The 15,381-nt window shown below is 46.8% G+C and overlaps 1 protein-coding gene across 1 annotated transcript in view; it reads left to right on the forward strand.

The window, feature by feature from the left end:
• Window positions 1-15,381, forward strand: part of LOC138293211 (calcium-activated chloride channel regulator 1-like) — a 704,166-nt gene that overhangs the window by 179,219 nt on the left and 509,566 nt on the right. Inside the window, exon 6 of the mRNA XM_069232299.1 lies at window positions 10,977-11,204. Within this exon, the coding sequence (XP_069088400.1) occupies window positions 10,977-11,204 (228 nt within the window). The remainder of the gene's footprint in view (window positions 1-10,976; window positions 11,205-15,381) is intronic.

A 15,381-nucleotide genomic window follows, 5' to 3' on the forward strand; every position in this document is an offset into this window, starting at 1 on the left:
CCACTGAATTCAACTAGCCTGGCTAATGGGAGGTGGTACCCCGAAACCGGTCCTAGGATGCTTATTTCTGTTCCAGAGAAGACCTGGCCTGGCCGTTCCGACTGGACTGTTTTCATGACAGTAAAGCCAAGATTGAGTTGTACATGGCTAGGTCAAAACTAAGGAAGCATGGTGGGCAAAAAAAATATGGATTGGCATGTGGCCTGAGCGATTGCCAGTGGCTGAGATTAATTCAAGAATTCCATCCATCACCTTGTTGTTTTTATGTATGCCACCCTAAGTGCACTGGGTATCCCCAGACGTGGCTCACAGACACACTGTACCACTGGTTTCAAGTTAGCTTGGTTGATGAGGGGTGATACCTCAAAACCGGTTCCAGGATGCTTGTTTCTGGTCCAGGGAAGACCTGGCCTGGCAGTTCGGGCTGGACTGTTCTCAAGGGGAGCAGGGTCAAGACTGATTTGCAGAAGGCTGGGTCCAACCTGGGGTGGCATGGTGGGCAAACAAATCATGGTTGGGAGGTGGCCCGAGTAATTGTCAGTGGCTGAGATTAATTCAAGCATTCAATCCATCCCCTTGTTTTTGTATTTGCTCCCCCTAAAAGGATCAGGCAACAAATTGCTACTAGCTCCTTCATCTGAAAAAACAAACTTCCATACCTTGACTGGAGTGAGGGTTCCTACTTGGACAGGGTGCAAACCACTGCCAACTAGAGACCTCATTTCTGACACTGGTGATCAGCAGTGAGGATTGGACTTGTGTTTGTATTTTACATACAGTGATTGGTGTACACTACTCCCATATCGCAGAGCATTACACTTTTTTCTCTTTTGAGTTTGATTCACAGTCATGTCTCAGTCTGCTGCACCACCAGTGGGTGCTGCAGAGTTGGTGTTTGAGCAGGAGAGGTCAGAGACCTACTCAGAGCCTCAGCCCAAAACGTTCTGCAAGGAGCTCAAATGTCCTATTAAAGGCCTCCCTAAAAAGGAGGAGCTGCAAAAGGCACTTAGGGCCCAGCTGGCAGCAAAGAAGGCTAATGAGCAGACAGAGGAGAAGAATGTATTTGTGGAGGGAGAGTAGCAGAACCGGCAGGATGATTTTGTGGAAAATCTGAATTTGCCTGAGGGAAGGCACCTTCCAGGGCAAGCAGCAGTGTTTCCTCCAGAGGTCTGACCCGAGGGGAGTTGGAGGTCAGCCAGGAGGCTAGGAGGCTCTGAATGGAGCTGAAGAAACTCAAGCTAAAGCAAGAGATGGATATTCAGTTGATTCCAGCCAGGTTCAAAAGAGAGACAGAGAAAAAAGGGAAAATCACCATGGAAGAAAAGAAAATGCCTTTAGCTCAAGAGCTGAGCTTGAAGAAGCTGGGTCTAAAGAGCAGGTCCAGCACAGATGGTGGCAGCAGTTCTCCAGTGAGGTCTGCGGACAAGGGACATATACCCAAGGATGTAGTGAAGAATTTTATGGTGAGGGATGAAATAGAGCAGTGGTTCATACATTATGAGGTGGCACTGAGTATGCACAGTGTTTCTGAAAAAGACTGGGGCATGCGTGTGGAAGTATTTCTCAGTGGAGGGAAGCAACACCTTGTTGGCCTTAGAATTAGAGGATCAGATGAGGTACTCTGCCATGAAGGACACCTTGACCAGGAGGTATGGTCCCACCCCAGAGAGTTACAGGATAACGCTTAGGGAGAGTACTAAACTTGGGTCTCAAACTTGGGTGGAGTATGTTGATTCTTTCTGCAGAGCACTGGATGGTTGAGTGAAGGGCAGCGATATAACAGACTATCAGGGTTTTTACAATTTGATTGCATGGGGGCACTTGTTTAGTCGTTGTTTTCCAGTGATACCCCAGCACTTGATTGGCAGCAAGTTTACAAACCCCAGGAAGCTTGCCAAGGCATTGGACAGCTGGTTCAGCACCAGAGTCCAAAAGAAGTCATATTTGGGAAACTCAGCCAAGGGTGGAAAGAAGATGGAGGGGAGGCTGAGGATAAAAGTAAAGAGTTCTTAAAAGGGCCCCAAACCAGTTCCCAGGCTAAGGATTCCCAACACCCTGTTGAAAAGAAAAGTTGGTTCCCTTAAGGAAAGCCTGCAGGAAAGGGAGCCCTGAAGTTTTTTGCATGTGGCCAGGAAAGGCATTTCAAGGGGAGTCCCAAGTGACCCAAGTGGGCACAGCCCTTCTGATGGGCAGACACTAGGGGTAGTGAGTGTAGCACTTGGGGAGGAGTTGGCCACAGTTAGTGGTAAGGAGCCAGTTGAGCTAACCCTAATCTTCCTTAGTGATGGTGGGGTGGTCCATAGAACCCTCATGCTTGACAGCACTAAAAAGTACAGGCAGTGGGTGACCATCAATGGGAGGTGGCTGGAGGCTCTGAAAGGCACAGGAGCCAGTATGACAACTATCTGCTGTCATCTGGTGTCTCGAGAGCAGGTAATCCCTGATGTGGTCCACCAGGTTGTAACAATGAGCATCAATGTTTGATAGCTTAGGTTCCCTTTGAATGGGGGGGCCTCAGATTCCTTGAGGGTAGCTGCGAGTCCATCCATGCCTGTTAACTGTCTGCTAGGGAAAGACCTGCAGAGGAGCCACCAGAGAGGGTGATCAGAAGGACCGTGGGGCCTAAAACGGTGGTCCATGTGCCTGCCAGGAGGAGGGGAGCAACGAGTGTGGGAAACCCACCCCTGAGATTCCTATGGTCCAGGAAGAGGTTGAACCTGGAACCTACAGGGGAAGAAGTGGCCGAAATGGGGAACCTACCTGAGCTGACCCATTAGCAGCAGGAAGGAGGCCCCACCAGGGAGGAGTTCTGCACTCGCTGAAGGTGTGGTCCACTCTGGAGGGCCTTCGGAAGCAGGCCGAGGCCCAGCAGCTGGTGGCGCCTCTGGATCTCACCTTCTCTACTGGGAGAATGACCTCCTCTATAGTGAGCCTAAGGTTGCTGAGCCTGGAGCAGCCTGTGTGCTGGTGGTACCCCAGTGTTTCAAAGCCTTTATACTGGAACGGGCTCATGAGGTGCCACTGGCAGGTCTTTTAGAGTGGGACAAGACCTTTGACAGGCTTGTCACTTAGTTTGATTGGCCCCAAATGAGGAAGGCCTCAGATGCATTCTGCAGCACATGTCAAACCTGCCATGTGAGTGGCAAATATGGGAAGAGCTGCAAGGCTCCTCTTCAACCATTCCCTTTCGTGAGCACCCCTTCTGAGTGAGTGGGCATTGACATTGTGGGGCCTCTGAATCCCAAGACAGTCATGGGCAACAGGTTTATCCTGGTCCTGGTGGACCAAGCCACTCAGTATCCAGAAGCTATCCCTCTGAGGACAGTGACTGCACCCATTGTGGCCCGGGCACTTAAGGGAATATTCACCTGTGTGGGGTTCCGCAAGAAGGTGGTATCTGACCGGGGTACCAATTTCATGGTGTTGTACATGAAAGCCATGTGAAACTTGTGTAGTGTTACCTACAAGTTCACTACATCTTACCACCCCCAAAGCAATGAGTTGGTTGAAAGGTTCAACTGTACCCTAAATGGTATGATTATGGGTTTGTCAGAACCCATGTGGTGTAAGTGGGACATCCTGTTACCATGCCTGTTGTTCATCTACTGGGAGGTATCACAGAAGGGGCTTGGCTTCAGCCCTTTTGAACTTCTGTGTGGGCACGCTGTGAGAGGGCCTGTCAGTTTGGTGAAGGAGGGCTGGGAGCAAGCTCTTAAGAAGCCACCCTTAGATGTATTCAATTCAATGCTGGCCTTCAGGAACCAGACAGCCCACTTCCGGAAACTCACCCAGGAGAATCTGGAAGCTAGCCAGGAGGAAATGAAATGCTGATATGACCAGAATACCACTCTGGTTGGGTTTCAGCTCGGCCAGAGCAATGTCACCTATCTCGTAGGCATGCAGACACTTAGGAACCCTTTGAAGGTCCTAACATGAACCGCCTCAAGCCGCACATCGAGAGGTCTGAGTTGACCATGCTCTTGGTCACGGATGATGAGGTGGAAAAGGAGAATGAACTTCTCCCCGACCTCCTGTCTTTCAAAGAGCAGGATGGGTCAGTGGAGGGTGTGAACCACTCCCTTACACTGACCCAACAGTAGCAGAGGGACTGTCACCAGTTACTGGGACAGTTTGCCTCTATGTTCTTATTCACCCCATGAATCACCCAGTGGTGTACTCAGGACATTGACAGTAGGGACAGTATACCTGCTAAGCACAAGTCTTTCAGGGTGACCAGTAGAGTGAGGAACAGCATCAAAGAGGAAGTCTCTAAGATTCTGGAGCTAGGGGTGATTGAGCACTCCAACAGTCCTTGGTCCAGCCCAATGCTGCTGCACACGATGTCACACCCAAACTGAGGTTCTTTGTTGACTACCGGGCCCTCAATGCAGTCACTAAGACTGACGTGCACCCCAGCCCCTGAGCTGATGAGCTCATCAACCAGTTAGGAACTGCCAAATTCCTCTTCACGTTTGATCTAATGTCTGGGTACTGGCAGATTGACTTAACGGAGGGGGCAGGGAGAGGTTGGCATTCTCAATGCCAGAGGGGCATTACCAGTTCTGTGTTATGCCCTTTGGATTGAAGAATGCCTCTGCCACATTCCAGAGGCTGGTCAACCAGGTCCCAGCTGTGTTGGAGAACTTCAGTGCTGCCTACCTGGACAATAATGCTGTCTTCAACTCTGACTGGGAGGATCACTTGTACTACCTCCAGGAAGTGTTGAGGGCTCTGCAGAGTGCAGGCCTCACTATCAAGTCCAGTAAGTGCCAGACAGGGCAGTAGTCTGTGGTTTACTTGGGACACCAGGTAGAGAGTGGCCAGATGGCACCCCTACAAGCCAAGATTGACTCCATTCTGGCTTGGGCACCCCCCAACACCCAGACATAGGTGAGAGCCTTTTTAGGTCTTACTGGCTACTACAGGAGATTCGTCAAGGGTATGGCATCATTGGTGGCCCCTTGACAGAGCTGACTTCCAAGAAGCAGCCCCATCAGGTGATCTGGACAGAGGCGTGCCAGTCTGCGTTTGACACTCTGAAGGAGGCCATGTGCACAGCACTGTGCTCAAGGCTTCTGACTTCTCCAAGGAATTTGTGGTGCAGACATATGTCTCAGAGCATGGTGTTGGAGCCGTGATTTCACAGCTAAACAAAGAGGGCCTAGATCAACTAGTTGCCTTCATTGGTAGGAGGTTACTTGCCAGGGATCAGAGGTGGAGCACAATACAAAGGGAAGCTTTTGAGGTGGTCTGGGCACTGAAGAAGCTAGGACGCTACTTGTTTGAGACTCACTTCTGGGTTCAGACAGACCACAGGCCCCTCAGATGCAGATGAGGGGTGAGAAAACTGTTGATGTGGTCCATCTCCCTACAGGGAATGGACTTTACCATGGAACACCACCCTGGTACAGAACACGTCAGTGCTGATGGTCTGTCCAGGTTCTTCCGCTTTAGTGATGAGAACTCCCAGGAGGTTTGCTAGTTCTCCCTACTTTCAGCTGAAGGGGAAGCGTGTTAGACCTGTCAGCTCTTGCCATTATTTCCCCTGTCTTTTTGGCTGACCTCCTGTTTTTTATCCTGTGCTGAACTTCGTTTTGCTGGCTTTAGGGCTCTGAGCAATTTACCACTGCTGACCAGTGCAAAAGTGCAAGTGCTCGCTGTTTAAATGGTATTTGTGTTTGGTTTATCCATGATTGGCATATCTGACTTGCTAGTAGGTCCCTAGTATAGTGCACCATGTGTGTCCAGGGCCTGAAAATCAAATGCAACTAGTGGTCCTGCAGTACTGTTTGTTCCACCCACAAAAGTAGCCTTGTACACATTTCTCAGACCTGCCACTGCAGTCTCTGTGTGTGCAGTTTTAAATTGCCAGTCGGACCTGGCAAGTGCACCCACTTGCCAAGCCCAAACCTTCCCTTTTACTGCATGTAAGTCACACCTAAGGTAGGCCCCAGGCAGCCCCATGTGCAGGGTGCAGTGTAGTTAAAAGGTAGGACATGCACTGATGTGTTTTACATGTCCTGATAGTGAAATATGCTTAGTTTGGGTTTCACTATTTCAAGGCCTAACTCTCCCATAGGGTAACATGGGAATTGCCTTGAAATATTCTTTAAGTGTAATCTCCCATTGGGAGCAGATAGAGATGTGGAGTTTGAAGTCTCTGAACTCACAATATAAATATACATCTTTTGTGAAGTTGGTTTTTAAATTGTTAGTTAGAAAATGCCACTTTTATAAAGTGGGCATTTTCTTCCTTAACAATTCTGTGCCTATGTCTGTCTGCGGAATACATGGCTGAGTCAGGATGAAAGTTGGGCTGTTTGTTAATTCACTCTAGATAGTCACACAAAGGGAACCGAGGTGTGCCCTGCATATCCTGATGGGTCTTCCTGGGCTAGAATGGTAGGAGGAGCTGATACCTGCATCTGAATTGGGCTGTGCCTGTCCTTACACAAAGCAGTCTCCAACCCCCTGGAGTGTGTCTGGGGCCAGGACAGGAAAGGCTGGGTCTTGTGCCCTGCAAAGACTTTCTTTTTGAAGTTTGCCTACTCAATGGAAGAAATGAGTATACGTATTGGACCTCTGAGACCACAGCTTTCGAACCTTTTTGACTGATGACATTCTGCAAGGAAGAAGAGCGAGATGCTATTGGAAGGACTGCCACTCTGCCTGTTGCTTTGTTTGCTGGCCTGCTGTTTGCTGCTTCTGTCCTGGGAGTAAAAAGGACTGGACTTTGCTTTCTACATCCTGCTTCCAAAGGTTCTCCAAGGGCTTGGACTGAGCTTGTCTCTTGTTAGAAGTCTCAGGTACATGAAAGACTTTATCTGCCAGCACCTGGGCTCTCTTGTTGAGGGTCCCGACTCGCCAAGTGGTGCCAAATCCAGTTCCTGGTCCCTTGGGAGTGAGTTCTGGTTGTAACTCAGAAGAAACAGCGGCTCTGAATTTGAACCACAGCATGAGTCCTGAGTGCCGTGTCACTGACATCTGTGACACCTGACTCCAACTCCTCAGCTGCACCTGTGGCCCGTGGTATCACAACACCGTAAAGTCAACACATCGCAACTTGACCTGCAGGATTTATCGGCCAGCCGAATCGTAAGGAACCAACGCCTTGCCAATGATGCTGCATCACCTCCACTGTAACCGAAAGGAACCAATACCTCACCTCCTCTGCCTAGCAGTAAGGAACCAATGCTTCACCTCCCCAGTACCACTAAGGAACTTATGTCACACTGGCTCCAGCATCGCCGCTCCTCCTCAAATCAGTGCAATGTTTTTGTTTCCATCTCATTTTCAAAGGTACTGTGCCTAGGGGTTTGTGCAACTCCATGACTGATCCGCACTCCCTTGTGAGTGGCGTCAGACTGTTGAGAAGGATTCCGTCATGACGTTGTGATAGCCCCAGTTGGAGATATTGGTGGTCATTTCAACATTGGCGGTAAAAACCACCTACCGCCGCAGTGACACCTGCCAAAATACCGCCACAGTGGCTACCATCCATCTGACATATTATGAGCACTGCCAGACTTCCGCCACAAGAAGGGCAGAAATCCAGCAATATTCATGTTGGTGGACAGTGGTAAGGTGGCGCTGCTACCACCAGCACTGCCAGGCCGGCAGAACGCCACCAGCCATATTATGACAAGTAATACGACCTGGCAGTGTTCTGCTGGCAGGGCGCTGCTGGCGGTAGCAGTACCACTTCCTATTCCCTGCCGGAAGACCTCCTTGCGCAAAGTAAGTCAGGCTTCTGATAGGGGAGGGGGAGAGGAGTGGGGGATGTTGTGTGTGTGTCTGAGTGTGTGCATGAATGTGTGAGTGAGTGTGTGAATGTGTCTGTGTGTGTTGTGTTGTTTGCATGGTTGTATGCGTGTGAGTGATTGTGTAAGGATGTGTGCGAGCATGTCTGGAAGTATGCGTGTATGAATGCGTGTATTTCAGTCTGAGTGATTGGGTGTATGTGTGGCGCATGTCTGCCAGTGTGTGCATGTATGGGGGGTTGATGATCGGAGGGGGTGGGGGGGTGTGATGATCGAAGGGGGTGGGGGTGTATGTGTTTGGATCGGGTGGGGAGGTATATTTGGATGTCGGGGTGGGGGGTTTATGTGTGTTTGGGGGTGAGGGGCTTTCGATGGAGGAGGTGTGGGGGGTATCAGGTGTGTGTTGGGTGGTGGGAGAGCCACCTACTGGTGAGAGGGAAGGAATTCCCTGTCACCGGTAGGGCCTACCACCATGGTTTTCATGGCGCTGCTAATGCTGTAGGCAGGCTCATAATCCCACCAGTGGTACTGTGCTAGCCGCCGGGCTGGAGATTGATATCTCCGGGCCGGTGGCTGATACCGCTATGGCGGTATGAGTGGAGAAGTGGTGGGGTGGCTGCAGCCAACCCACCATTCTCATAATGTGGCGGTATTTACCGCCAGGCTGTTGGCGGTACTACCACCTCATTAACACTCACCGCCGAGGTCATAATGACCACCATTGTGTTTCTAAGCGCTTTACTGAGATTTTATTTTAAAACATTCGTATCTTTGCTTCTGTATGTTGGATTTTTGTTGTTTTGGTCTTGTATAATTCAGGTAAAAATTGGTTATCTTCTTAAACTGGTGTAGAGTCCTTTTGTAGTGTTTTCACTATGTTACTGTTTTTGCATACAAATACTTTACACATTGCCTCTAAGATAAGCCTGACTGCTCGTGCCAAACTACCAAGGTGGTAAGCAGGGGTTATCTTTGCTCTGTGGCTCCCTTTCCCTGAGTGAGGGTCCATACATGGACAAGGTGCAAACCACTGCCAACTAGAGACCCCATTTCTGACATGCTCTTTCCCATATTTGATTGTTACCTCACATGTAGCTGATGAACACCCAACTACCTCCTTAAGGGTGGTAAGAAGCCAGGCCTTCACTAAACTTTTTGATGTATACAAAATTACCTGTTCCTCTTTGGGCTGTTTTTGTTTAAGCAGGGGTGGCAGATTCAAGTTGTTATTCCTTATTTGATAATTGCTAATATGTCATAGATCTGTCAAATATTGCATAATAGGTGACATTTGCCTGCTATGGCATCATCTCTGTACTTTAACATCTTGCTTATCATGATAGTTTGCCTTTTTTGATCTACATTGTGACCACCTACTCATTACCAATGGTGTTACTCCTAAGGGAGTCCACAGTGTTGCACCCTCCAGAGGCTGCAAATCAAACTGAGTGCTGTTTCTGAAATCTGAGTTCTACCGCCTCTCATTTTGCAGAAATGGCCTCCACTAAGGACCCGAATAGTAGATGTTCAAAGATACTAACATGAAATTTGAGTTTCTGCCACAGAAATGCAACCAGTGCTCAATTTGAGCCAGTGGTTGCCGGTGGGGCAACCTGCACTCATTTTTCGGGACCGATATTCATTGTTCCTGATCTGACATTGCCCTAATGCAAGAGTGAGAAAAAGAAAGAAACAAAGCAGAAAGACAAAGGAAGTGAAAGTCGGAAACACACTCAAATGGAAAAAGCAGGGTCCCTGAAAAAGTGAGCTAAAAGGGCAGAGTCTCTGACAGTGGATTAAAGAGGCCTCAGGCAGGTTCATGACTAGGCAGCCTAGGTATTCAGCACACTGACATTTAATAACTCTGGTTGTGGGCTTCTGGCCAGCGCTTTGGCACTCATTCTTTTACAAATTAAGCACTGACTGTAACTGATTACAGGAGTCTCAGTAGATGCCAGCTGCCAATGGCGGCTCCTCCGCCATGGCAAAGGAGCATCGCCCTCCGGCCAGCAGCAGCAGCAGCTGCAAACGTTTTACAATGTTTATTATTGTTTTATTGTAAAAGGGGCGGGGCATGGGACATGACATGGACAGAGGGGGAAAGCTCAGTACTCCCCTCAGTGCGCATATATGTTTTGCCCACTGTCTCGGGCTGCCCAAACAAACATGCGCACTGGGCTCTCTCCAAACCAGAACTGTGTTGCCGGGTTTGAGAGAGCAGGCAGAGGATCCCACTCTGCCTCAGATTGCCAAGTGAGGGAACCTTACCTGCCGCCTCCTTTTTCTACCACTCCAGCTGCCTCTCATCTTCTTCCTCCCTCCCCACCCAGTCCTGACACTTCTCTCATGCTGTTACCAGCATGAGAGCAGTACCAGGATTGGCCTGAGTGAGCAGAAATGCCGCATAGGGAGGGAGTGGGACAACGCGCTTGGTCTCCACCCGGCTGTGCAACACAGCTGATTGGAGAGTTCTAAGTGTGCATGTCAGTTTGGCGGGCCTCAGACAGCTGACCAAACTGACATAAGCACTTAGAAGCGCACCACCACTCCTCCTCCTCCACTTGTTTATGTGGAGGATGCTGGCCCCGCCCTACAAAAGCGGAAAAATAAAAGCATAATATAGCGGAGGGTCTGCCCCTGGCCAACATACACATTCTGCCTCCAAGGTGAACGCACAAATGGCTGTCCACTTTCACCAGATCTAGCTGAGTGTTTACTAGGTACTGAAATGTTCACAGAGACAGCCGACCATATATGCAGCCCATAAGCAAACTGCCTGTCGCATTGAGGACGGAGGCATTCTGAAGACACAAACACTCTATTCGATGCCTGTCCGTTACATGTGCTTCCTCACGTGCATGTGTTAGAATCTACCAACTCAACTTGCGGCCAGAAGCACCCATGAGGGTTTAACGGAGAAGGGGAAGAAAACACACTCGCCATATTTCCAGATAGCTAGAGCTTATTAATATTTCACTTACTGCCAGGGAGTACTGTACAGGGTATATTCTGGTTTTCAAGCAAAGAGTTGGGTATACATTATCTTTTGTTTTGAATGCCTGAGATCTGGGCATCAGACTCGGCTCTTCTACCACACTGCCTCCTTGGCTCGTTGGAATCCCCAGTCATTATTTCTTGAGAAGCTCGAAACACTGAAATGTAACACGACGTTAACCCTTTGGTAACGTATCTATTTCAATTGTCTTTGTCCTTTAGGTGGTTGAATTCTGTGACTCCAGTACCCATAACACTGAAGCTCCAAACCTGCAAAACAGAATGTGCAACTCTCACAGCACATGGGACGTCATCATGCGCTCCGATGATTTCAAGAACAGTCCGCCAGTCAGTGGCTCAGGTCCTCCTGCTCCTCCAACTTTCGCACTTTTACAGAGCAGAGACCGAGTGCTCTGCCTAGTCCTTGATACTTCCGGAAGTATGGGTTCGGTAAGTGTTCAAAATATTCGCTTTTTTCTTCCAAATAACACGCATCCTACAACGTCTTAAAGATTCTTCTTGATCCAGGTCATATTTTACTAGCTAAAAGAGAAAATATACTTGGGTCAAGAACATTACACTATATGAATTTTAAACATAGAGATTGGTACATCCTTTCAATAACATATGTCAAATGTTTCCGATAAAACAATAAATCTATTAGTTTCATTTTATATTTCAGACTCATTAATTGAAACTCGTAGATTACGCTGCATGACTGTAAGAACTCCCGTAAATATGTGATTCACTAAAAAAGAGCATTGTTGTTCCAACCCTTAATTATTTTTATGTTTAACTGTGCCATTAATTTATCTTTAATTCAATACATATGTACACATTTTGTTCACCCTACATCCGAATATCTACATTAAGAAGTGTAGATAAATTATGTGCAATAACTCAGGTTTTAGTCCTGAACTAACTTCAGCTACCTTTCTATTAGCGCAGTGGTTACAATTGGGTTAGCTCAGTGTTAAAATGTCATATTTCAAGTGCTCGTAAGGTACAGGTTTCTTAGAATTTGCTGTCTTTGGAAGGACTCCGTGTAAAGAGGAGTGTAGTGAACATTACCATACCACTCAGTAGTGAGTTTATTAAGTCAAAATATTGTATCCTGTTATAATGTAGGATAAAATAGAAAAACTGTTAGTCCTTAGCTATTCACAAAGAGGGAGGTGGATGTTTACGTTATGTTATTATTTCACAGCATAGGGATGCTTCTGTGAAGTGACAAGTTTACATGAAGGACCAGAGAGTTAGAATCACTGGGGATTTCGACGATAAACAGAGAAGCCAGGGCAGGACACACTTGTAGTAGTTTTTCAGGCAGACAAAGCATAGGACTGGTAACTAAACAAAGGCGGAGGTGCAGGGATCTATATTAGGAGATTAAACACCTCAGAACATGCTCCACAAGGACGAGGCACCATAGGATGACAAAATGAAGGAAGTAAATTATATTTTTTTGTTTTTTTTAAAGATGTTTTTTATTGAGTCAGATACAAGAACATTAACTTAACATTGCCAGAACAGAGATGTGCAGTTGTGGATATATATGAATAAAGAATATTGTAATTATAAATGCATATTAAACATGTAAATGAATTAGGCATATACAGCAATATAGTATCAAAGACTCCAAGTTTGAATAAAGAAAGAAGAAAGGGAGAGGGAGAAGAGCTACAGGGATAGAAAAGGGAATCAAGTGAGAGCCATGTGGAGAGTGAGGTAACAGACAACAGTTATAGCGAATGTAAGATAAAATAAGTATATATATGAAGAAAAACAGGAAATATATTGACATTTTTTAAAAAGGAGGAGAAAAATCAATTTCCTTCGCAGTGTATGAGAGATAGTTACTTAATGGCAATCATAGCTGATGACGTTTGAAGAAAATTCCTGTTGAATCAAGCTTATATCTGTCAAGTCCATGATGATAACATACATAATTCCACCACTGTCTGAGAGTAATGTTGTCCGAAGATTTCCAGGGAGAAGTAATAATAGAGATTGCAATAGAAATCAAGAGGTCCACCAATTTTCGAAGAGGCTTGAATGAACTCCAAAGTTCATGTATGCCACCCAAAAAACAGTAATTCATTTGACATTGGTAAGGAGATCTGAGCTATTGCTAAAATGCGAGACCATATTGAGGACCAAAAAGTAGATAGGGATGGACAAGAAAAAAACATGTGAAAGTCAGTACCCTGCTGAGTGTGTCAGCAACAACATTGTCATTTTGTGTAAGTTTGTAAAGGCATACAGGAGTGTAGAAAAGTCTATTACAAAAAAATATAGGGCCTGCGTGAGGCTTGCAGTGTGTGCAGTGGAATGTATCTTATACCATATTCTATCCCATAAAAAAGTTGGCAAAACAACACCAAGGTTCGATTCCCACAATGTCTCAATAGGTGATTTGAGTCTAGGTGGAACAGAGGTTCTTAAAAGTTTAGAAATTACAGCTGCCCTATGATAATTAGAAGTTATGATCAGGTGCGGAGAAGATGCAAGAGAAGAATGATTGTGATTTCTAAGTTTATTGAGGGCCTCTTGGACCAGAGCAGGAAGAATGAAATATTGGGATTTCATGTGAATAGGGATATTATAAGTTGCTGAGAGAGTAGTAAAAGGGGTGAGAGAGTCTTTATGATATAATTGGGAAATGAGAAGAATACCTTTAGCCATCCAAGCCTTCCAACACAAGGTTTTACCTTGTTTCCTAAGAGAACTATTGTGCCAAATAGGACTGTTAAATAATTGATCAATGGGGGTAAGATGTGAAATAAAAAAATGTTTCAATAAGTTAACTGAATGGGAGACAGTGCTGGCAAACCAGAATTTTGGGGGGTTAGACATAAATATAATGTGCTTATGGGAAAAGGGAGAAATACATGTTTCTTCCAGAGACAACCATAGCTTTTGAGGTGCATCATTGAGTGTAGATAAATAGGGTTGTATTTTCTTAATGCCAAAAGATTTGTGATAAGTTAAAAAGTCAGGAAAATTAACTCCACCTTGTACTTTAGGAAGTTTTAATTTCGAGAGAGCGATTCGGGGTTGTTTACCGTGCCACAGGAACTTGGATAGAATTTTATCAATTGAACTAAAAAGAAGTTTAGGTATCTTAATAGGATGTATCATAAGGAAGAAGTTATGATAGAGAGAAGCATCATCTTAATGGTGTCCAAGCGGCCCCACCACGTGAGATATAACGGAGACCATTTCTGTGTGAGATCTACAAGCTTTGCAGATAAGACTTCTGAATTAGTCTTTAGTGTATCTTTGATCGTATTGCAGTATTATACTCTCAGGCATTTAGGGGGTGATTCTAAGTCTGGTGGGCGGCGGAGGCCGCCCGCCAGACTTCCCCCTCCAAAATACCGCTCCGCGGTCGGAAGACCGCTGAGGGTATTCTGGGTTTTGCACTGGGCTGGCGGGCGACCGCCAAAAGGCCGCCCGCCAGCCCAGTGCAAAACTACCTTCCCACGAGGACGCCGGCTCCGAATGGAGCCGGCGGAGTGGGAAGGTGCGACGGGTGCAGTGGCACCCGTCGCGAATATCACTGTCTGCAATGCAGACAGTGAAATTCTTTGTGGGGCCCTCTTACGGGGGCCCCTGCAGTGCCCATGCCATTGGCATGGGCACTGCAGGGGCCCCACGACAGCCCATACCGCCATCCTGTTCCTGGCGGGCGAACCGCCAGGAACAGGATGGCGGTATGGGCTGTCAGAATCCCCATGGCGGCGCAGCGAGCTGCGCCGCCATGGAGGATTCAAATGGGCAGCGGAAAACCGGCGGGAGACCGCCGGTTTTCCACTTCTGACTGCGGTCAAACTGCCGCGGTCAGAATGCCCAGCGGGGCACCGCCAGCCTGTTGGCGGTGCCCCCGTCATTTTAGCCCTGGCGGTCTTGGACCGCCAGGGTTAGAATGACCCCCTTAATCTTAGAAGAATTCCAAGAGAATCCTGCATCAATGTATACAGAGCCAGTGCAATGAGCATTAAGTGGTAAGACCGCTGTTTTGTCTATATCAAGTTTATAGCCAGGTACATCAGAATATAAGTTGAGTTCATGCAGGAATGCAGGAAGAGAAGTGTCAGTGTGAGACATGAACAAAAGACTATCATCAGCATATGTCATAAATTTAATGTGTGTATTATTAATTTGAAACCCCGTAAATTGTTCAGATGTTTTTAATTGGCATGGAAAAGGTTTGAGAGCCAAAATAAATAGTAAAGGAGATAGTGGGCATCCCTGACGAGTACCCCTTTTAAGAGGGAAAAAAGATGATTTGATACCATTTGTTATATCTGAGGAACATGGTGAGGAACAAAGAATGGACATAAAATGTCCGAATTTAGTACCTAGTCCATGCCATTCCAATGCCTTCGACAAGAAACCCCAGTAGAACCTGTTGAAGGCCTTTTCCGCATCCAGTGATAACGCTGCCAGAGGAATGTTAAGTTTAGAAGCCTTGTTAATAATAATTTAAAAAGAACGAGAATTATCTGCTACATTTCTATTAGGGATAAAACCAGATTGATGAGAATCAATAAGGTCAGGTATATATGGAAGTAAACGGAGAGCGGAAATTTTGGCATAGAGTTTACAATCGGTATTAATTAAA

This window comes from Pleurodeles waltl, chromosome 4_2 (assembly GCF_031143425.1).
Source record: "Pleurodeles waltl isolate 20211129_DDA chromosome 4_2, aPleWal1.hap1.20221129, whole genome shotgun sequence".
Lineage (NCBI taxonomy): Eukaryota > Metazoa > Chordata > Amphibia > Caudata > Salamandridae > Pleurodeles > Pleurodeles waltl.